Consider the following 21,185-nt stretch of genomic DNA (forward strand, 5'->3'; position numbering starts at 1 on the left):
CAGCTGAAAAAGTGCTTGGTTATTCAAAGATACACGGTTATCAAATGATGAATGTACAGATACAGTTAAATACAATGTTAAATACAATTGAGTATTTGCATTGCCAGTAAAAACCTCAAAAGAAGCTTATAAAGTACCTTCTTCTTTCCAGTATCAACAAAGATGAGATTTCCCATTTTATACAATACAACAGAGAATTTTTGCTGTTTTCTCCATTACAATGTTTAAACATATACAGAGGCTATAAGAGTGTGCAATATAGAGTCAGGACAACCTACAGACAATCTGATGAAAAAAAAGTACTAAAAAAAGTTTAAAATCAGATTGAATTTGTGAAATATGGAAATACGTCACAGTTCAAAGTTCATTTTTTTATGTCTACTTTTGTGACTTCTGCACAATTATCGTTACTTTATATCACGACTAAAAATACGATTTAAAATGAATCACAACTTTGACTCAACAGGATGAAAAAATCAGCATTTTTTTAAAGCCCATATATGTGACCTATAAACACACCCCCACAGGATGTCCATATAAGGAGTTGTGTATTATTCCCACGGCAATTTACCACAGATTGTGCTGCATGAGCACTAAGGGTTAACTAATAATTGACGTGTGTCAACGTCAACGTTTTTCTAGTAAATATTTGGTCAGTTCTAATCTCTTGCATTTATCTTCAAGCAGCAGGACTTCAGTGATACACCTCTGATCTTAAGTTGTTTTCTTTTTTAATTTGATAAAAATCCTCTCAGGATAGGATAATGACATCATGACTGAAGATGCAAAGAAAGCACATTTCACTCAGGGAAGTTGATTAATCTCTTGTGTTTCATTAACATGCACCTGGTACCCCCAGAGGCCAACTATACCATTTTGCTTGGTGGCTTTCTGTGGGGGCCAAACCTTCTCCCACCATTCAGTGTGACAGTCATACTGGGGCTCACAGAGCGGGATGTTGGAGGCTGAAGACTGAGTTACAACACGTGAAAAAATGAAGACGGTAGCTGCTTAAAGACTGTACATCAGCTGCTCAGACCTCTCCACGCGCAAGGTTTGTTAAATCTATGGTTGCAATGGAGAACTCAATGAACCACGATGACCTGGACGAGCTCGTGGGGATGGGACTTCGTGTCTCTGTGTCCTCAGCACAAATCGTCTTTTACATTATCCTGGTGATGATGGGCATCCTGGGTAATGCCACAGTGGTCGGGGTGATCGGTAAGAGCGTGATACTGGAAAGTGGCAGAGGACGCAACTCGGACATCATCATCATTAACATGTCGCTGTCAAATCTGATGGTGTCTGTGATGAGGAACATGCTGCTGATTATTTCAGACCTGGGACTCGAGGTATGAGGTCTGCATGATCAATACATGGGATGGATGGATGGATGGGTAGGTAAGTGGATGGTTGGTTGGTTGGTTGGTTGGTTGGTTGGTTGGATGGATGGATGGGTAGGTAGGTGGATAGTTGGTTGGATGGGTGAATGGATGGATGGGTAAGTAGGTGGATGGATGGGTAGGTAAGGAGGTAGGTAGGTGGATGGTTGGATGGATGGATTGAAGTAGGTGGATGCTTGGTTGGATGGGTGGATGGATGGATGGGTAAGTAGGTGGATGGATGGGTGGATGGGTAGGTAAGTAGGTAGGTAGGTGGATGGTTGGATGGATTGAAGTAGGTTGATGGTTGGATGGATGGATGGAAGGGTAACATGCTATCTATCTATAGCACGTTACCCTTAGGTGGATGGATGGACGGGTAGGTAGGTAGGTTGGTGGATGATGGATGGATGGGTAAGGAGGTTGGTGGATGGATGGATGGAAGTAGGTAGGTGGATGGTTGGATGGATGGTAGGTGATTAGATAGATAGATAGATAGATAGATAGATAGATAGATAGATAGATAGATAGATAAAAACATCTCTCTCTCTGTGTGTGTCTGTCTTCACAGCTGTACTCATCTAAAGAGTGGTGTCAGTTCCTGATGGGGATCTGGGTGTGGCTGCGCTCGGTCAACGTGTGGTCGACACTTTACCTCAGTGCTTTCCACTTCCAGACTTTGAGGCGCGTGACTCCCATCACGGTGAACCTCGGGTCCCGGGGAGCTCCCAGCTCACTGCTCAGCCTCGCCCTCATCTGGCTTCTCAACTTTGTTTACTCCATTCCCGCTCTTGTTTTTTCCACGAATGGTGATGTGAACACCACAGAGGTGAGTCTGCACGTTTCAGCCAATTTACCAGCAGCTATGTAACATGATTGTGCTGTGATTACTTCATCAAGCACCACCGCCCGGCTGTGCTGTTGACGCTGTGTTTGCAGTAAACTCGAGACTCTTTAACCTGCATGAACCGTGTAATTGTGTAAATCAGTGCCATCGGACCAAGAATAATCACTGTTAATGACCACACATTCATCATGTGAAGCAAATATGTGTTTCATTATGTTGTTATGGTTATTATATTGTTCAAAACAAGGGAGTGCACAGTACTAAACACTGCACTTAAGTAATAATAATATAATTGACAGGATTCTCCTTATAGTGTATTCTGTGTAATAGTCTTAGTAATGCCATAATGACGATATAGTATAATTATTTCTATCATATATGCGACCAACCTTCAGTCACATCACTCTAATCCAAAAGTATTATTTGTATCAATAGTAATTATTCATCTAATTCTGAGTATCTCCTCCTCCTCCTCCTCCTCCTCCTCTCAGACTCTGATGCTGGTGAGCAGCACCACACGCCCCCTGCTGGGCTGTGTGTGGAACTTCCCCTCCACCTACAGCGGCCTCGCTTATGCCACCACATCTGTCGTGATCCACGAGACAATCCCTGTGATCCTGATGGCTTTCACCAACCTGGGCTCCCTTTACACGCTCTACACCCACGGCAAGGTGCGCAGCACGGCGCCGGACGGGCCCATCATTAAACGAGTGCCGGCGGAGAAACGAGCAGCCAAGGTGAGGAAGAGGCGGGAGGAGTTCAAAGAGTACTGAGCTTACTGAAATATGAAATATAGAGGGAACCTGTGTTTTTGAACTCAAGGTGACTGTATATGTGTTTCATCCTATGCCAACATGTTGGTTTCACGGCCTCAATTCTTCTCCTTGTATGATTTCAGGTGATTCTTGCTCTCATCATGCTCTTCATTGCGTCGTGGGGAACGAGCATCATCTCTGTAAACTATTTCAACTACAGCCAGGGCACCTCGCCCGAATATCTGCTGGTTCTGGCACGTTTTGCCAATATTATCTTCATCGCCATGTCCCCTCTTATTCTGGCAGTCGGCCACCGGCGACTGCGTTCCACGTTCAAGTTTTTGATTTCTCACTGACAGAGAGATTTGGATTTGTTCTGTTGTTTGTTACCCAGTGAATTTGACTTTTCCAGCAGACAAATGGATACTATAGTTTATTTCCTTCTCTTAATAAAATGTCAACAGAAGAAGAAGAAAATGATTCTCAAAGTTAGATCATATTACAACAGCATGTCAGCCAATATCTGACAGATGATGTACACCAGATACAGTGTAACAGTGTTTTTTGTTACCATGTTGGCTCCTGACTACACACTTACACACACAAACAAAAACAAAACATGGAAACACAAGGGTAAAACTGTCAGTTTACACACACAAACACTCCCTCAGTCAGGTCTGATAGTTTTGCTTGACAGAACAAAAGCAACATGACGTTGTTTTTGTTCACAAAGACAGAACACAGGCAGAAAAATAACAAAAAAATCACCACACTGCAAATTCAAGCAAAAATGATTAATACTTGTCAACATTTCTGTCCAGAGAATTTCCCGCACCTCGTTATTTATGTCTTTTCCCTCTTTTGAACAACAAAAATGGTTTGTTTTCCATTTTTAGAGTCAGTCTTTGGGGAATTAGTCCTCTCCTCAGTGACCTTACTGTGACATTTAAGGACTTTAGACCACCCCAGTATCATGCTGGAGATCCTCTTCCTCAGCTTGCCATGTCCCAGTGCCACCACCATCGGACTGAATCCCACAAACAGCGAGGCGGAAAAATGAGCCACGGTCAGCAGCCCCTCGGCATGGTGCCCCCCGTCGTGGTTGTAGTATGTGACTGCAGCGACCTGCAGCACCCAGCAGACCACGAACAGCGACACCAGGGACATTATGACGTTGGCTGCCTTGCGCTCCGTGGAGACGTGTTTGTCCAGTTCTCCGTGACCGACGCCCGACTCCCCCCCTGACGTGACGGCTCTGATGTGCTTGGCCAGAGCGTGAAGTGTGGCCAGATTAGTGAAACCCATCAGCACCAGAGGCAGCACCTCATTAAGCGCCAGCGAGGTGGACGCAAACGCTGAGCCCTGCTCGGCTGAGGGGAACTCCCACACGCAGCCCAGCAGGGGCCTGGTGGTGCAGCTGATCACCATCAGCTCCACAGTGGCGTTGCCGTGAACGTGCGTGCTGTACACCAGAGCCGGAATGGAGAAGACCAAGTTCACCCCCCACACCAGGCCCAGAGCGATCCACACCCGCCGCCTCTCCCTCTGCTGAGCCAGAGGTCCGAAGGCCACGTGCTGTCGCCTGAGAGTGGTGCAGTGAAAGAGGCTGAGTGCCAGAGTCACCCAGCACCCGACAGCCCGCCACCACACCCACAGCAGCATGAAGACTCGACACCAGCCTGGAGACAGAGACACGTCCAGGCCCAGGTCTGACACAAAGATGGGAACAGTGCGGAAAAGTGAGGTCAGCAGGTTGGCCAGTGACAAGTGCACCAAAATAGTGTCAGAGGGAGGGAGTCTGCGAGCCGGACTCTCACTGGCTGACTGAAACACCTACAGGTAGTAAAAGCAAGACAGACTGAGGACGAGCCTATATATATATATATATATATATATATATATATATATATATATATATATAATATAAAAACAACAACATTGTGTTCCACAAGTTCAAATGTAACATTTGATGTTATCTCACCACATGGATGACCAAGATGTTTCCCAGGATGCCAGAGAAGACCAGCAGCCCAAACAAAAAGGCATCTACAGTGAGGACCTCTGACATGGCATCATTCTTTGCACGGCGCCATCGCTCGTGTTTTCTGTGCGTGGAGCGTGAGAGTGGAGAGAGACATCAACGCTGTTCACACCCCCCTGCTGGTGTCTTATATATGCACGTACAGACAGACAAACAACCAGGTTCAACGCGCAGGTGGTGGTTTTGTTGCTGACCAGGTTCACGGTCCATTGACTTCAATGTGCTGATGCGTTTTCCATGTGTTCTCTCTGCATCACCAGTCAGCTGTAATAATGTAACCTTGTCTCTTATGTACAGACACATAAGAGACACAAGTGTCCTCATATCTGGGCTACATAATAACATACAGTGTGTTATCAGACATACATTACAAGCTTCTGATTATACATATTTATTCAATTATCTACAGTGAGCTTCCATGAGGAGGTGGTGCAGAGCCGGTCCCATTGATACAGCAGTTTTTTTTCTACTCTTATTAGTCAGCAATTCACGTCCTCCATTGGTATTAATTGCTCGCAGTGAAGCCAAGTTTCTCTCTTGGGAGGAGACAGTGGGATCTTTGCTTAGAATAATCTGAACTAAGCACTGCTTAATTAAACGTACTATGGAAAACAGCGATGCATTATGGTCATGTAGTAATAGTAGATTGTGCTTTGAGGAGAAGAAAATGTAAACGCCGCAAATTTAGATTGGCACTACAAATAAAAAGATTGCAGAATAAAGGGTAATAATAATAACACTGTATTCCAATTTGTATTGTCACCTTAGGAACACAGAAATTAAGAAGGAAATTCATCCTTAACTGCACTTCTTTCTTTTTGTCATTTCTTCTTTCTTTCCTCCATCAATTCTTTCATTTTTGTCTTTCTTTCCTTCTTTTCCAGCCTTAATAGCTTTTTTACTCTCTCTCCCTTCGCTCTCCATATTTCTTTCTTTCTTTCTTTCTTTCTAAATGCGGCACTCTACAGCAGAGTGTATATACATCATTTGGATTTTCAGCTGTGTTTTAGTTTCATTTCTACTGAAACGTTTCTACTCATCAGTTTGTGTCAAAGTTGGGATTTTTCCTCACAATGAAGTGTTAGTGTTTAGTGCAACCAGCAGGGGGCGCCACAGCCACTTCACCACATCAGCCTCAGTAACAGTGTGTGACATTCTCCTTTTTATTCTGCTTCTCCACGTGCACCACCGTGTTTGTGTTTGTCAGTTTAGAAGTTTGAAGACTTTTTTTCTCCCCTTAAATTAAATTTTTCCCATAACTTTGAAAAGTCAGCTGATTCTTGACACTTTATCATGCAAACTGTTTTATTGTTCATTTATAATTCACACTTTAAAGAAGGAACGACACCCAATACAATACTTAAAATAAGAACAATATGTTAAGTGTTCATCGTTCTACAGTGGCCCTGAAGTGCAATCACCAATATTCAGGCTCATAAATGTAAAGATCTGAGCAGAGGAGCCAAAAGCTGTACTTCATTAAATGTATTGTTATTTCAGAATAATATGACTCAAGTAATAGTAAAAAAAAAAAGTAGTCATCCAAATAATTACTTGGGTAAGAATAATCAAGTGATTTGTGAAAAAACTACAGGGCATGAGCGTCAAATAGACAAAAACATAAAATAGGAATGTGCAAAATCAGATATTTCCCAACAATAAACAATAATACATTAAGTCTTAATAAAATGACAAATCTTTATAAAATAACAAAGGCCAATTCAGCCACAACAAATGGTTAGAAATAAACGTTCTTTGTTTAGCAGTCAGAGACCACATGGAAAAACATGAACTCAATAATGTGTGTATGTGTGTGTGTGTTTGTGTGACACGGGTGGGCGTGGGTGAGTTTCACGCTCTATCCATCACTGCACTCACGTCTCTCACTCACTGCGCGTGTGTGTGTGTGTGTGTGTGTGTGATGTTGATGACTCATGTGGCGTTTTTCTTTTTTTTCTCCCACAAGTAGTCCTCTTTTGCACGCGCTCGCTCCCCAACCGCGCGCGCTCCTCCACGTGCACTCTCACACAGCGGGCATCATCAAACCCTTTACGTCAATCAGACAGGAGGAAGAAGAAGAAGAAGAAGAAGAAGAAGGAAAAGAAGAGGAAGAAGAAGGCAAATGATGGCACGACAGTCGGCTCCATCATCAGCTCCCACCGAGACAAATCAGTGTTGTTGTGTTTGACCAGATGTCAGTGAGTGTGGAGCTGCACTGATGGGACTTTACTTCCTCGCGCACACTCGTCCTGTGCAAGGTCATCCTCGGATCTGTGACTGACTGCGAGAACTCCGTGATTCAATGTCTTTGTTTTGTCGCAGAGGACATGAACGCGGTGTCGAGTTTCGCACGGATTTCGTCGAGCGCGCACTGACGCTGCGCGCTGATCCTATGGCAGACATCACCAGTCCGCCTTGTGCCACTGTGAGAGATTAAATAGTCCGATCATGAGAGGAGGTGAAATGAAGAGCCAGCAGCCATCAGTGCTGGTCTTATCGGCTCTCCTGCTCTGCACATTACACCAGACAGCAGCAGCAGCAGCAGCAGCAGCGGCGGCAGCTGGGTCGGGCAGATCCCATCACAGCAGGTCAGCATCATCATCATCATCGTCCACAGCAGCGTCCACTGCAGAGGTGATGACAAGCAGAGACACTGTGGAGACACTCCACGGCTGGCTCAAACACACCAACACCACCACCACCAACAACTATAAAAGTAGGAGGACACCACCATCACCACCAAAGCTTGAAGAGGCACCAGAACATGAGAGCAGCTTCTCTTTCAACACCAGCAGAGGAAATGACACCACTGTGACACCTGAACGGTCTGGCACGAGCTGGAGCTCAGAGGAAGACGAGTCATCATCACCATCATCATCATCATCATCACACTGTGCCTACAGAGTGTTTGAGGGAGGTATCGGGGGCCAGCTGTGTTTTCGGAACACGCTGCCTGGGTACAAGTGTCACAAGGCCGACTGCAGGACAGTGGTGTCGATGGGGAATCTGGTGGCCAATATTCTCATCAATGGCAGCGTACTGTTACAGTGGAGCCATGAGGGCGAGTCCACGGTGGCCGAGCACGCTGTGAAGACAGTGGCGACAGCAGGGGTCGCTGGGACCAAGACTCCGGGATCAAACACTGTTTTCAGTAGCCCACACCGCAAGCGCGGAGGCTACGAGTTGAGCTGCTGGTGGAATGGGAGCTTCACTCAGTTTGAATGTGCCGGCGTCCATCTTGGCTCCAGCTGCAGGGACTTCCTGCTGACCGAGCTGCACGAGAACATCCCCTACCGGCTCTGCTTGCGCTCCCTGGCCTCCTCCGGTGCGGCCCAGAGCGCGGGCCGCCGGGACTGCGTGGAGTTCACGCTGCCACTGTCTGGGATGCAGGACATTGTGATCGCCATGACAACGGTGGGCGGAGCCATTTGTGTGATGCTGGTCATCATCTGTCTGCTCGTGGCCTACATCACGGAGAACATCATGAGCCCGGCGACGCAGCACTCGTACTCGTACCGCACTCATTCGTGTCACTAACGCACGCGACCGATACAGCGAAAACTCTCAATCATAGTCGTCATAGTTACCTAACAATCAGCTACATTAAATAACATATATATCTATATATATACAGTATATATCTATATATATATCTATATATATATATATATATATATATATATATATATATATATATATATATATATATATATACATCCTCTTCTGGCTGAACTGAAGCACAATCTACTGTGGCTCTGCGAATAACATGCCTTTTCAACCTCTGAGAGGATGCACTGAACCAAAAGTACTGATGACTCACTCACACTTCACTAAATACTGTCGTAGACTGTGCCATTTGTTTCTGTTCAGAGTCGTCTGTGCTGGCAGCATTGATACAGCAATACAACTAATGAAGTGGCTTTGAATAGGATCAGAAACAGCTGTTGTTTGAAAGCAAAGATAAAACTTTACTCCACTAAATCATCCCATCATCTTGTTTTGCTTTTAACTCTGCTGTCCATGTGTATTTACGATCTTTGAGGGGGCAATACAACGTTCTGTGTGCAGTCTCTCTGTAGATACTGCGCCAAACATCTTGAATTAGAATGCCTTTATGTCCTGCTGTCAGTGAATAAAGCTCATTTTTAATATTGAGCAGTTGTCATTATTTTTGAATGTATAATATTTGGCTTAATCTTGTGATTTTCTTTCCTTTTATATCAAAAATGCGAGTTATCTACTGTGAGAGTTGCACAAAAGTATTAGGTTTGTGTTATTTTGCTCACATTTTGGCACAATGACACAGTTTCTGTTTCTACACCGCACATATGTGAGTCTACATGTCTCCTACTTCCCAAAGTGAGTGATCCATGATCCAAATCTGAGCACATCTGCATTTCTTTTTGCTGAAACAGATGAGTGGTTCTTGCTCCTGGGCCAATTATGTTTTACTACTCAGTTTTATGGTTTTGTTTATTGGGCTGTGATGAATGGATACTCAGGGAGCCAAACCAGGCTGTAATGTAAGAGGTGATGACAGATTCGACAAACATGCAACTAAAACTGATTTGTGGACTTAAAGTCTGCATGTTTTTTTTTGTTTTTCTTTTAAGGAAAAGAGACATTTGCTGTCATTTGGAGAAACTGGTTTTAACGGTTTAACGGTTGGAAGGTGAGTGACTGAACTCTGAAATATTAATATCTGTATAACAAGTCTACAGCAAAATAAAGAAAAGGGAGAATGATATGACAAACAGGACAGTGCTACTTATATCACAGCTGGATAAGCCACGTTTGTGTTTAACATGCATACATATAAGCATATTATTTAAGTAAACTGTACTGATTAATGATGGAGGAGCACCAGTCATAAAACACCCCTGTGATTTAGATCTGCAATATATATAAATGGACAATAATACGTCATTTTCAGATTCTTGTGTGCCAATGGAGACTATCACAACGTGGCACATTTACATGTCAATGTTCATTAACGTGCAATGTCTCTGTTTATATATATATATATATATTTTTTTTTTAAATAGCAGAAAATGAAATGATAAACTTCAGACTTTGACATCATGTTATTTTGTCCAAGTGGAATATAACAAGACAGCCTTCTCTGCTCACTTTTACTTCTATTATTAACCGTTTAGCCTCAAAATAATTTTTTTTGCTTATTTTAACCATAAAAGGATCAGAAAATGTCCTGTGAGTAAGTTGCTTTTACCCATTTTTCCAGAATAACTTTCAATATCTGGCAGTTATTCACAATTTAATGCATGTTGAAATAGTGTATTGACCATTTAAAAACAGTATAAAACATATTTAAAATAACATTTGTTTGAGTTTTTGTCTCAAAACTAAAACAGGCTAAAAAAAAGGAAACTATGTACTCTATGTTCTCTAGTTACAAAGACGCTGATTTGCCGGCTTCCTGCAGCAGAGCGAGTGAAATTACCGTAATAACCACATGTTGACTTTGACGTGGCGACTTCACAGCTTTCAGGAACTGTTGGAATTTTTCCAATAGCAATATGAAGGTGTGGGCCACACACTGACATAGCGGCTCGTTCTGTTGCCTTGCAGCAAAAAGACCCAGGTTCGTGACCTGGTCCAAACAAGGGCTTTTCTGTGTGTGGAGTTTGCATTTGAGTTTTGCATTTGTAAAACTGGGACTGGCTTCAGTGACCCCGTGACCTTTATGTGGAGGAGTAGACAATCCATCCACCCACCACATGAGGGTCACAGAGGGGGCGATGGTGCCAATCTCAGCTGACATAGGGCAAAAGGCGGGGTACAACCTGAACAGGTCCCCAATGAATGAATGAAAATAAAAGTGCTGTGGTTTTCTAATCTTTTGCTGTATATACTAGTATCACCTCTGCAACAAAAAGCCAGAGATGGAACGTAACGAATTACATTTACTCGTGTTACTGTAATTGAGAAGGTTTTTTGTATACTTGTGTACTAATTTTACTTTTACTTAAGTATGTTTTTTTGGAGGTACTGTACTTTGCTACATTTTAAATCAATAAAAAAAATGCTGGCCTGAATTTAAAAACTATAAAAGTCCCCCCATTTTGACAGATACAGATGTGTTTACATGTTTTATTTTGTCAGCACTTTAATTTGTAAAGGTTTGCCTTTGAAAAAAAAAATTGACGTGAGATTTGTGTCCTCTTGTCCTTTCTGCACGACACAAGGAAGAAGCCCAACCTTGTTAAAAACATAACTAAGTAACTTTTAAACAAGTTACCTTTTTACTTTAACTTTAGACCAGTACGATGTTATAATATGTTTGAAATAAAATGTAATGTTATGTTGGTCAACTATAGATAAACTGACAACCAAATCCCTCCACATGTATATGCTAGCACTACTATCTTTCTTTCTTTCTCTTTCTTTCTTACTCTCTTTCTCTTTCTTTCTTTCTTTCTTTCTTATTTTCTATCAGGGCCTGGGTGAAAAGTTTTCCCCTCTCTCTTTTTATCCATGAACCACACTATTCTGCTCATAAAAGGCAGATTGGTCAACTTCATATCAGGAACAGCTAAACTGGCTATCTGGGTTAGCAGGGGAAAAACAAGGTCAGAGGTCAAGGTTCGGAGGATGGTGTCAGGGTCTTTACTTGTATTTTATCAATTTGGTTTCTACACAGACTGACTGACAAACATCATTTGTGCAGTGTGTGCTGTGCTGTGCTCAGTCATGAACAATTAAACTCCCTAAAGTTCAACACTTTAATTTATCTTTGATTGAATAGTTGTACTGTGTATTTTGTGTTAGACTTTTGAAAATACTTTAAAAACCGCCTTACAAACGTCTTTCTCTCTTTCTTTCGTACATGTTTGCTGTGTTGTGGCTCAGACTCCTCCCCGACATGACGTCATGTGATAAAGCCTGCGGAACAGTCGGAGCGCCGCCATTTTACTCTCCTCCGTAGATGTAGACAGGATCGCTGTCGGAGTGTGAACTAGAACAGATTGATAGTTAAGGTTTAAGGCGGGGTCGGGCTCCGCGTCGCTAACATTTATTTCCTCTCACAGGTTTTTGAAAACTAAAAACCTTGAACTCGTCCGTTCCCGACAGCTCGTATCGGGGTAGTTTTCAGCCGGAGAGTCGCAATGCCGAGCCACCCGCTGCGTGTAGCGGTTGTGTGCTCGAGCAACCAGAACCGCAGTATGGAAGCGCACAATATCCTCAGGTAAAGATGAGCCGCCGGGACGAAGGGCACGGACAAAAGCAACGGCGAACCCAAGGAAAACGGCGCACTGTCGAGTTGTTTTTGTTTGTTTGAGCCGGTTTTAGTGACGCTGTGGCGGACACGGAGACGCAGAGTCCGCCGGGCCTCAACGCACTTTAACAATGGACTCAGTCCACTGACAGACACGCAGGGGCCGCATGAACACTTAACGTCGGCTTTGATAGCGTTCAGGTTACTGTTGCCCAAATGAAAGGAACAAAGAGTTATTTTGTTTTGTTTTGTTTGGTTTTTTTTTTTTAAAGGAAAAGAGAAAAGATTGTTCCGAGTTGAAGATAATTTGTTTTCTTTCCACATGTTGACAAGAGCGCCCCTCTGTAAGGAAGTAACAGAGCGGGGAACTGCAGCTGTGTTTTATAACAATCTTCATTCACACCACTGGGGGATCTCATTTCTAGACTTTTATTATTTATTTATTTATTTATTTAGTTAATGGGTCTGAGTTCAGTCACTTATTTCTCTCATTTCCACACAGCAGCTCACCTCAGGACAACAGCACTGTAAGAAAAGGAAAAAATAGGAAAAAAGTCACATTAGGGCTGAAGAAAGACTTAAAGGAAAGGGAAAAAAACAACAATTGTGAATTTTCTGATTTTCTTTTGAATATTTTTGGGTGAAACGTGCGTTCAGTATTCACTGTGTTGTAGATTTAACAATTAAGCGGCATCACTTACTACAAGAGATGCATCAAACTATTTCCACAAAAATGTATTTCTAATAGGCAACAGCACAATTTAATAAAGATAAATCGTCACATTTATTTGCAACTTGTCACTCTTGTGACCGTGTCTTACATTGGTCTTATATCTTACAACAGATGTTGGACATGATCCCACACACTTAACTAGGACCACTATGGTCCCACTATTGTCCTAATTGTGGTCTTGCGCCTCAGGAGTGACTAAAAAACCTGGCTGATTCTATATAATATACACCTCACATGTGGAAAAATGCAGATTTAGTGTTATATTTGTGTCTAATGTCACTCTCTTGTCTTTCTTTTTTTTTTCACTTCACAGCAAACGTGGATTCGATGTGCGTTCATTTGGGACAGGGTCTCATGTGAAGCTACCCGGTCCTGCACCAGATAAGCCAAATGTGTACGACTTCAAAACGACATATGAACAGATGTACAACGACTTGGTCCGCAAGGACAAGGAACTGTATCCCCCGTCTCACTCACCCACCTTTTTATTTTTTCCCTCCACACACTCACAGACACACTAACACTTAGTGTTATGTAAAACCAAGAAACCAAAGATTAATACTCAAGACGATGGGGGTCTTGGGTATTAATCTTTGTCAGGGTCCATGCAGATGTGATGGCGTTGGAAACGGTTCTGCAGATCATCGCCGAGTGCTGGGTAAAATCTCAACGCAGGGTTTTTTTTTTTATATGTAATTTATATGTAAAAATATAGTTTGTTGTGAAACATGTGAAATACAGATTTCAGGAGCAGCACCATGCAGTACCACAGCTGTGCAGCAGTAAGTATAATTTGGTGAAGATCATAAACGTTTTGCTTTTCTTTGCAAAGGCCTTGAAACCCGCGTTCTTGGCGAATGCTTATGTTATATATTATATAACACTTGACTTTCAGAAGTGAGTCTTGTTTGATCTGAATCCTTGTTATGTTTAATCATTGAACTCTAAAAGTTACAAATAAGGGGGGAGAGTTAAGTGTTAACACTGTTTAGTGTTATAGTAATTATTTTTCCTACGGTAAGTTAGTAAATAAAAGTAGTATTAGTATTTAAAAGTCACGTTATTTTTAGATGACTGTTGGAAAATGCCTGTTCTGAGCCTGGTGACGTGTTCAGATGAGTGCAGCAGATGTCACCAAAACGTTGTTATTGCACCAGCCGGCAACTGACTATGTTAAAATGGTGTGTCGAGTTACACCTGCCCCCTTTGTCTTTATAGTTAACCCTTGATTCAGTTATTTATTTAAAATCCAAACTCAAAAATACTTCACCAAATTACTCTGCTGTTGTGCTGCTGATATTATTATTAATAATAATAATAATAATAATAATAATAGTGCAGTGTTGTGTTGTTTGAGGGGCCAGGTGTGCATATCAACCTCTTTGTGACATAAATTATAAAGGCTTGTGACTAGAAGGTTTGCCTTTTCATACCTGTTTTGTTTATTTATGTAAACGTTGTGTATTGTTCATGTAGTTTGGGCAAATATATCCCATCCTAGACGACCCACTGTAGTAGTTTTGTTTTTGTTCTCTCACCGTTTAGTAACAGTCTTGCTAGTATCAATGGTTTTGTCCTTCACATTAAATATTGAAATGTCATTGAATGGCTTAATCGTAGTCTGTGCACTTCTCACGTGATACTTGGATTCTATGACGTGCCAGTCCTCCTCCTTCCCTTTTTTTTTTTTTTTTTTGCCAGCCACTAACAAGTAGTATTTTTGTTCTTACCCCACTAGGGGGTGCTGTTGTGTCACTAATACAGACACTATGGAAGCTGTGTGTGTGTGTGTACCTTCTGTTGTCACCTATACACACTCACCAAGTGCAAGTACTACCTTTTCACAGTCTTCGTGAGGTGTTTGAAATCCAGTTTCTGATGAAAGTGTTGTATGACCTTGAAGTGTCTCCACCGCTCCTGCTGTGTTCCTTGACCAACCTCGCTCTTCAGATACACACAGAACGGCATCCTGCACATGCTGGACCGCAACAAGCGCATCAAGTCCAAGCCGGAGCGGTTCCAGAACTGCAAGGACAAGTTTGACCTGGTCATCACCTGTGAAGAGAGAGTGTACGACCAAGTGCTGGAGGGTGAGAAGGATGTTTTTTCACGGGTTTCCACGCATTAATGTCATGGCTTTAGTCTTTTTTTTTTTAATGCTGGTATGTTTCTAATGTTGCTCCACAGATCTCACCTCGAGAGAGCAGGTGACTTTCCAGCCTGTGCATGTGATCAACGTAGACATTCAGGACAACCACGAGGAAGCAACGCTGGGCGCCTTTTTAATCTGCGAGCTGTGTCAATGTGTGAGTGTCTCCTTGCAGAGTTTAAAAGGTCGTCATTATTACAAAAGTGTGCCGTAGAATAATCACCGGTTTGTGAGATTGATTGAGGTCGCGTTTGATGACGTGCTCTGTTGCTCTCTGCAGATCCAGCACACCGAGGACATGGAGAACGACATCGACGAGCTCGTGCAGGAGTTTGAGGACAAGAGCAACCGGCCTTTCCTTCACACCGTCTGCTTCTACTGACACACAAAAGAAGTTTGCAATAAACAAAAAAAAAGACCCAAATCATAAGCAATCAAACAAGAGCAAAATCGACAGAGTTCCTGCTCCTCAGTCATCTGTAACACATGCTTATTGTGTGCCTACAGCCTCACACACACACACACAGTGTTGGGTCAGGACCTTACACAAATGGCTGCTGGTGGACATGATGATGATGATGATGATGGCTTTTTTCCTTAATGCAGAGTATGGACCTGCTGCTGTAGCTCTGCCCTTATTCCTCCAGATCAAGGTCAGGCCAAGGTCCCGCCTCGATCTCGGTCCAGTGAAATCACTCAACCATGTCTCCTCAGGCAGAGCCATAACACCCCCCCCACTCACTTCCCCCTCCCCCCACCCAGTCCCTCTGATTATTTTATTTCTTTTTCTCTCAGTACAGCAAATAGATGCTGGTATTTTGTTTTTTCCTCGTTATATATGATATAATTGTAATTAAGTGTCAGACTTTCTTTTTTTCTGACCCGGTACATGTGTAAATGTCTCTTGGTCAGACGTGGAGAGTTTATTGAAACCGAGTTGAATTGAATGCGTGTTTCATTTGCAACCATGTGCCGTAGTTTAGTTGAAAATTAAGTTAAAAGTGGCCGAGCGACGACAGAATAACCAAACGTGAGGGATTTTCTCCACAATGTGTTTCCAATCTTATGTGTTGACTCATATTTAAAGTTGGATATGTGTTATCTTTCAGGGTATAGTTTCTTTTCCTTTTTAAAAAAAAAAAAAAAAAATTATGTTGATTTAATTGAAGCGTTGTAATGACCTGCAAGCTCAGCTCAGAGTGCCTAACTTTTCGGTATGTGTATATAAAGTGAAAACTAAAGAAGTGTTTCCTGACTCTTTGTTTGCTTTGTGTTAACACCTTGACTTGTCCAGATGATGCTCCTCCATCCATCCATCTTCTACCTCTTTATCCTCCACATGAGGGTCACAGGGGACGACAGTCCATCACAGGGACACACGTAGAGACAAACAACCATCCACTCTCACACTTACAGTCAATTTAGAGCGTCCAATTTACCTAATCCCCACATGTTTTTGGACTGTGGGAATAAACTGGAGAAAACCCACACACACACAGGGAGAACATGCAAACTCCATACAGAAATTAACCCCAGAATAAAAACACACTGTCCCTTTTATTGTATTTATACAGTATATTTATAAACAGGAACAGGTATTTAGCCTGGAATAATCTTCTTGAAATTAGCCTTTTTTCATTAGCAACTAAATGTAGGATATAGAAGTCATCAACTACTTTACATTTAATCAAAACAAATCACACATTTGACAGTTAGCTTCCTCTCTTAACCTACATGACACAGTTGAAACCCCAATATAATGTTGAACAATTAAGTCATTATTGTGTAAATACAATTAAAACCTCTTTACACAAGAGGGGTATATTCTGGCCTAGAGGCGTTAAAGTGGGCCTAGACCATAATATACCCGGGGTATAATCTAGCATAGGCTGCTTTAATCCTGGATTTATTCTGGACTATGGGTATACTATGGCCTGTTATGCTCCTCACTTTGATTTATTAAGTTTGTTCCTGAGCTCTTTGTGAACAAACGTATGCATATTTTTAATATGTAGACAAATGACGGAGGAACATAGATAAATATGTTTGCTGTGCTTGGACAGTAATGTGCTTAAAGGCACAGTATGTAAAATAAAGCTTCCTGAAATCCAATATCTATCTTCCTTTAGCAAAGTAGAAACATTTTGCGGCGACAAATGGAATATTCATTTGTTCATTTGCATCAGAGAACAGCTGAGCCGAGTCATGCTAGACAAGTATATTGGAAAAGCACCAGTGGTGGAGAGCGAAAGGTGACCTTTATAACTTAGTGAGGCTGACTCTTGCAACTGGCTGTACAAGCCCCTCCCCCTCCCTAATTATCCCCTCCCCCTTCCAAACACCTGTTTCTCATTGTCCAAAATGGTGAAAAACAGAGAAAGTAGTGTTTTAAACATCCCATAGGCCGGAAAGTGCCAATTAACGCTGCATTGTTGTGTGTATTTGCGTCATTACCTCGTTTATGAAGCTCTAAAAGTCCATAACAATCAGTTCAGCCACTGCTGAGTGCAGGTTTGATAGGTTTCCTGAGCTCTACGAAGCGGAGTTACGTCACTAGAGAATTTCACCACTCCTCTAAACAGTAGCGCCTCCTAGTCCGGGCACTAGAGTCCGGGCACATCCGGTGACGTACTTTCAACCGTAGAAGAAGAACTACTCTCGTTGTAGCTGCTGAGCTCTGTACAACCGATACGCTCCGCAGCTACAACGAGAGTAGTTCTTCTTCTACGGTTGAAAGTAGCAATACAAAGCAGAACACATCACCAAACTTCACCTAAAGGAAGGAGCAGTGCCAACAATACGTATATAACTGTCTTTGTGTGCTTGTTTTGTCGTTTAGCATTAGCGATAGCCGGCTACACGCTACGCTCGTGTTTCATATGCATGTGTGTTTATCATCTCGGTAACCACAACGTTATCCAAGCTACAGGCGTCCTGCAGCAGTCTTTCACTTGTCACAGTGTCTTCTGTCTCTGGGTCAGATTCCGGATCAATTGTGTAAGGGATTACGGCATTACTCAATGTTTTGATAATTGCTAGCGGCGCATCGGCCTTTCCAGAGGCGGATCTGAGAGCTGACGTGCCAATTACGTCACTTCCAGGTAACTGGCCAATCACAAGACAGTGGGAAAGCTCTCGTTGGCTGGCCAATCACAAGACAGTCCGTGTTCTGCGGGTGTGGTTCTGGTCCGACCAGAACTCTGCGCTTTTAGGTGATTTTAAGAAAAAAAACACGAGTTATATGAAAAAGAAAACAACACACAGGGTTAGACAACAACCATAGCAACGTTTTATGTAAACATTGTCTGTGTAGGTTGGAAATTGTGGGCAGGAAGAGAATTTGTTTAGAGATTTTTGTGAGTATTTCCATGGACCTCAGCTGAGTGTGTCACTCTAGCGGCGCAATACACACTCATTATAAAATCTGAAAACTATAAAGTATAAAAATAAAATTGTTATTTAAAAACTGTGATAGATAACAAAACAACAACCAATCACTTAATCACCTTTCTTCCTTATTCTAATGCTTGAGCTGAACATCAGCTGGGTCACCTCGACCATGTCTAGTGTTGAGTTGCTGCTCTGTAATTGGCTGATCACACATTAGCATTAACGAGTAGTTGAACACATGTGCTTTAAGTGCAGGTCTATTCCACATGCATTCTCCAAAAAGTATTTCAGTGGCAGCAGACAACACACACGTCACTGACTGTTGATGTGAAAATGTCACCTTTGTCTTTTTGACCTCCACATTAAACCCAAACCACTTAAAAGAAACGTTGGAACGTACGATTATAGAAAAAACACAGACCCATTTAATCAGTTCAAGAGATGCTTCACTGTGCACAACATTCATATACTGTAGTCTTCTATGTTAAGTACACCTTTACAATGTATTATTTATTTATTTATTAGAATCACAGAGTCCCTGGCGTTAATATTTTGGTGAGTTGAAAAGTGAATTTCTTTTGCACTTCATAACTGCTTATGAACTTACTTTCTGTCATAAAAGACAGTCCCAACAGGCATTTGGACACACACTGACAGACTAACTGAAGGGACAGGACACTTTTCTTTTTTTTAAATCCAGGCAGCACCATTAAATAAATCAAACTGGAGTTCCATCCTTTGGAGGAGACGATCCAGTCTTGTCTTCACCGTCAGTGACGGCAGTAGACTTGGCTAAACTTTCTGCAGCTGTAGTAGATTCTGCTTTGACAGTGTCTTCACATTCCTGTCCAGCTAGGACATCACTTTTGCCCTCTGCTGATTGGTTGATATCTGATATCGGAGGTGGTATAATGTCAGCTTCTTGCTCTGCGTGCATCTCAAGGACTGGCGCGATCACCTGCTGAGCCTGCGGTGCCTCGCTGAGGGGCAGATTGAAGCCCATTTTGCCTACACCGGCGGCCGACTCTGCGGGCGGAGGCGTCAGGGTCTTGGACTCCACCTCTGCACGAAGCCAGTCCATCTTCTGATGGTGCTGCTTGATAGCGTCATCCACCCGGGCATCGATCATAGCCTCCGTCAGAACGCCGTCTTCTGAAGAGTATGCTGCAGCCTACGAGAACAAGACGCAAAAAAAATGAATGGTGGTAAAGTTGGAAGATTACCAGCAAATGGATCCACGGTAACTTTAGGGAACATACCTGCCAGGCCACGCCCAGTTTGGAGATCTCTCTTCCCGACATGCCACCTGTCCTCATCGCAATTTCAGAGCACTTTTTCCCGTAGTCAAACTGAGCCAGCTTCATCCTCCTGAGGGAGCAACAGAAATATGACGTACTGCCGTCGCACACTGCGGCGAGTTTCACACTCTCAAACCTTCTCAGCTTAATTGCCTCTCGAACAGTGTGTGTGTGTGTGTGTGTGCATGTGTGTCACCTCACCCACCAGCATTGATCATTGTTCTATTGCCTGAGTGATTAATGCCTCAGCATGGCTGGCCATCTGTCACATGCCACAGCACAGCAGGCTACTTTTGGCTTTACTTTTGGCCTTTTGGCAGGCTCTAATTAACATCTAACTCTCATGCTGGTATATAGACTTTAGTGCAAAAATATTACAGACCATAAACCAGAAATTACTGTAAATATCTCAAATGTATGAGGGTGTACACAGAGTGAGCTAAACCTAGTTACCGCTTTCAGTGTGCCTTAATTCTTTGGACTCTGTTCAGACACTAATCAGGGCCTTTGAGATGATTTTTTGGTTTCCACCACTATCATTTTACCACTTGTCAACACATGATGATATGAGTAATTCCAGGTGTAAACAGTCATTTGTGATCAGATGTCTCAGTGTGCAGAGTCTTGGATTTGTACCATATTTTAACAACCGAGCTGTACAGTAGTGTCACTATAGTACTCACTGCCTCCCTCCAGTGGCGGGCTCCAGGACATATTTGTCAAAGTACAACCGCACCAGCCGCTCCCTCTCCTCAGGTCCTGGCAGAGCAAAATTCACAATTTCATCTATACGGTCATTTATAGCCCAGTCGAACTGCTCTGGTTGATTACTCGCCAACACCAGCATGAACCTGCAGGGGAACAAAAACAAAAGCAGCTAAGAAATGTGCCGAGACAAATATGAAGTGCATAGATTGGCACAGAAAAAAAGAAGAAGGTTTTTTTACTTTGTGCTCTGTTCTCCAGTGCGATACAAGAACGCATTCAAAGTGGCTCTGAGGTCTTCACTGATCTTCTCCTATAACAACAAAAAAAGACAAGAATGAAGAAATTACATGATATTGTGATGAAAACCAAAGGAAAACTCAAGTAATGAAATGCATGCAAACTTACAGTGGATCGCTTGCGAAGAAAGGCGTCGGCTTCATCAACGAAAAGCAGGAGCCTGTGACAGATAAAAAAACCCACTTTATTTTCAGTGGAAAACATGTCAAAGTGCATCTTGAGAGTCTCCAGTTTATAAAGCAGCATACCCGCGTCGACTTGTGTTGGCCCAGTCAAAAACTTTATGCATGGCGGTCACACCGTCGCGACCCATGGGCGCTACATCGCCACCGGTCATTATTGCGTAGT

The 21,185-nt window shown here is 42.7% G+C and overlaps 4 protein-coding genes across 4 annotated transcripts in view; 2 read left to right on the forward strand and 2 right to left on the reverse strand.

The window, feature by feature from the left end:
• The first annotated feature begins 852 nt into the window (after positions 1-852).
• Positions 853-3,368, forward strand: LOC131460463 (olfactory receptor class A-like protein 4). The gene is made up of 4 exons (XM_058630988.1): positions 853-1,352; positions 1,954-2,211; positions 2,721-2,966; positions 3,128-3,368. Exons 1-4 carry the CDS (start codon positions 1,068-1,070, stop codon positions 3,338-3,340), a joined length of 1,002 nt encoding a protein of 333 aa, XP_058486971.1. The 5' UTR covers positions 853-1,067; the 3' UTR covers positions 3,341-3,368.
• A 232-nt stretch (positions 3,369-3,600) lies between these two features.
• On the reverse strand, positions 3,601-6,408 carry LOC131460438 (olfactory receptor class A-like protein 4). The gene is made up of 2 exons (XM_058630959.1): positions 4,966-6,408; positions 3,601-4,817 (listed from the first exon to the last, which is right to left on the reverse strand). The coding sequence occupies exons 1-2, from the start codon at positions 5,050-5,052 to the stop codon at positions 3,828-3,830; spliced, it is 1,077 nt and encodes a 358-aa protein (XP_058486942.1). The 5' UTR covers positions 5,053-6,408; the 3' UTR covers positions 3,601-3,827.
• A 5,543-nt stretch (positions 6,409-11,951) lies between these two features.
• ssu72 (SSU72 homolog, RNA polymerase II CTD phosphatase) lies at positions 11,952-16,391 on the forward strand. Its single transcript, XM_058630975.1, has 5 exons — positions 11,952-12,232; positions 13,309-13,452; positions 14,946-15,085; positions 15,183-15,301; positions 15,425-16,391. The coding sequence occupies exons 1-5, from the start codon at positions 12,153-12,155 to the stop codon at positions 15,524-15,526; spliced, it is 585 nt and encodes a 194-aa protein (XP_058486958.1). The 5' UTR covers positions 11,952-12,152; the 3' UTR covers positions 15,527-16,391.
• Positions 16,392-18,936: 2,545 nt separating this feature from the next.
• The window catches only part of atad3 (ATPase family AAA domain containing 3), a 6,429-nt gene continuing 4,180 nt past the window's right edge, over positions 18,937-21,185 (reverse strand). Inside the window, exons 11-16 of the mRNA XM_058630940.1 lie at positions 21,086-21,185; positions 20,946-20,997; positions 20,780-20,850; positions 20,516-20,683; positions 19,794-19,902; positions 18,937-19,705 (exon numbers count right to left, since the gene is read on the reverse strand). The exon at positions 21,086-21,185 is cut by the window's right edge and continues 25 nt beyond it. Of these exons, the coding sequence (XP_058486923.1) occupies positions 19,253-19,705; positions 19,794-19,902; positions 20,516-20,683; positions 20,780-20,850; positions 20,946-20,997; positions 21,086-21,185 (953 nt within the window). The 3' untranslated portion in view covers positions 18,937-19,252. The remainder of the gene's footprint in view (positions 19,706-19,793; positions 19,903-20,515; positions 20,684-20,779; positions 20,851-20,945; positions 20,998-21,085) is intronic.

The sequence above is a fragment of the Solea solea genome, chromosome 6 (genome assembly GCF_958295425.1).
Source record: "Solea solea chromosome 6, fSolSol10.1, whole genome shotgun sequence".
NCBI classification, from domain to species: domain Eukaryota; kingdom Metazoa; phylum Chordata; class Actinopteri; order Pleuronectiformes; family Soleidae; genus Solea; species Solea solea.

Coding starts and splice junctions, on each gene's coding strand:
- LOC131460463 (XM_058630988.1), top strand. CDS start 1,068: ATGGTTGCAATGGAGAACTCAATGAACCACGATGACCTGGACGAGCTC. Junction 1,353..1,953: donor TTTCAGACCTGGGACTCGAG/GTATGAGGTCTG, acceptor CTGTCTTCACAG/CTGTACTCATCTAAAGAGTG. Junction 2,212..2,720: donor GTGATGTGAACACCACAGAG/GTGAGTCTGCAC, acceptor TCCTCCTCTCAG/ACTCTGATGCTGGTGAGCAG.
- LOC131460438 (XM_058630959.1), bottom strand. CDS start 5,052: ATGTCAGAGGTCCTCACTGTAGATGCCTTTTTGTTTGGGCTGCTGGTC. Junction 4,818..4,965: donor ACATCTTGGTCATCCATGTG/GTGAGATAACAT, acceptor TACTACCTGTAG/GTGTTTCAGTCAGCCAGTGA.
- ssu72 (XM_058630975.1), top strand. CDS start 12,153: ATGCCGAGCCACCCGCTGCGTGTAGCGGTTGTGTGCTCGAGCAACCAG. Junction 13,453..14,945: donor GTCCGCAAGGACAAGGAACT/GTATCCCCCGTC, acceptor CTCGCTCTTCAG/ATACACACAGAACGGCATCC. Junction 15,302..15,424: donor TCTGCGAGCTGTGTCAATGT/GTGAGTGTCTCC, acceptor TGCTCTCTGCAG/ATCCAGCACACCGAGGACAT.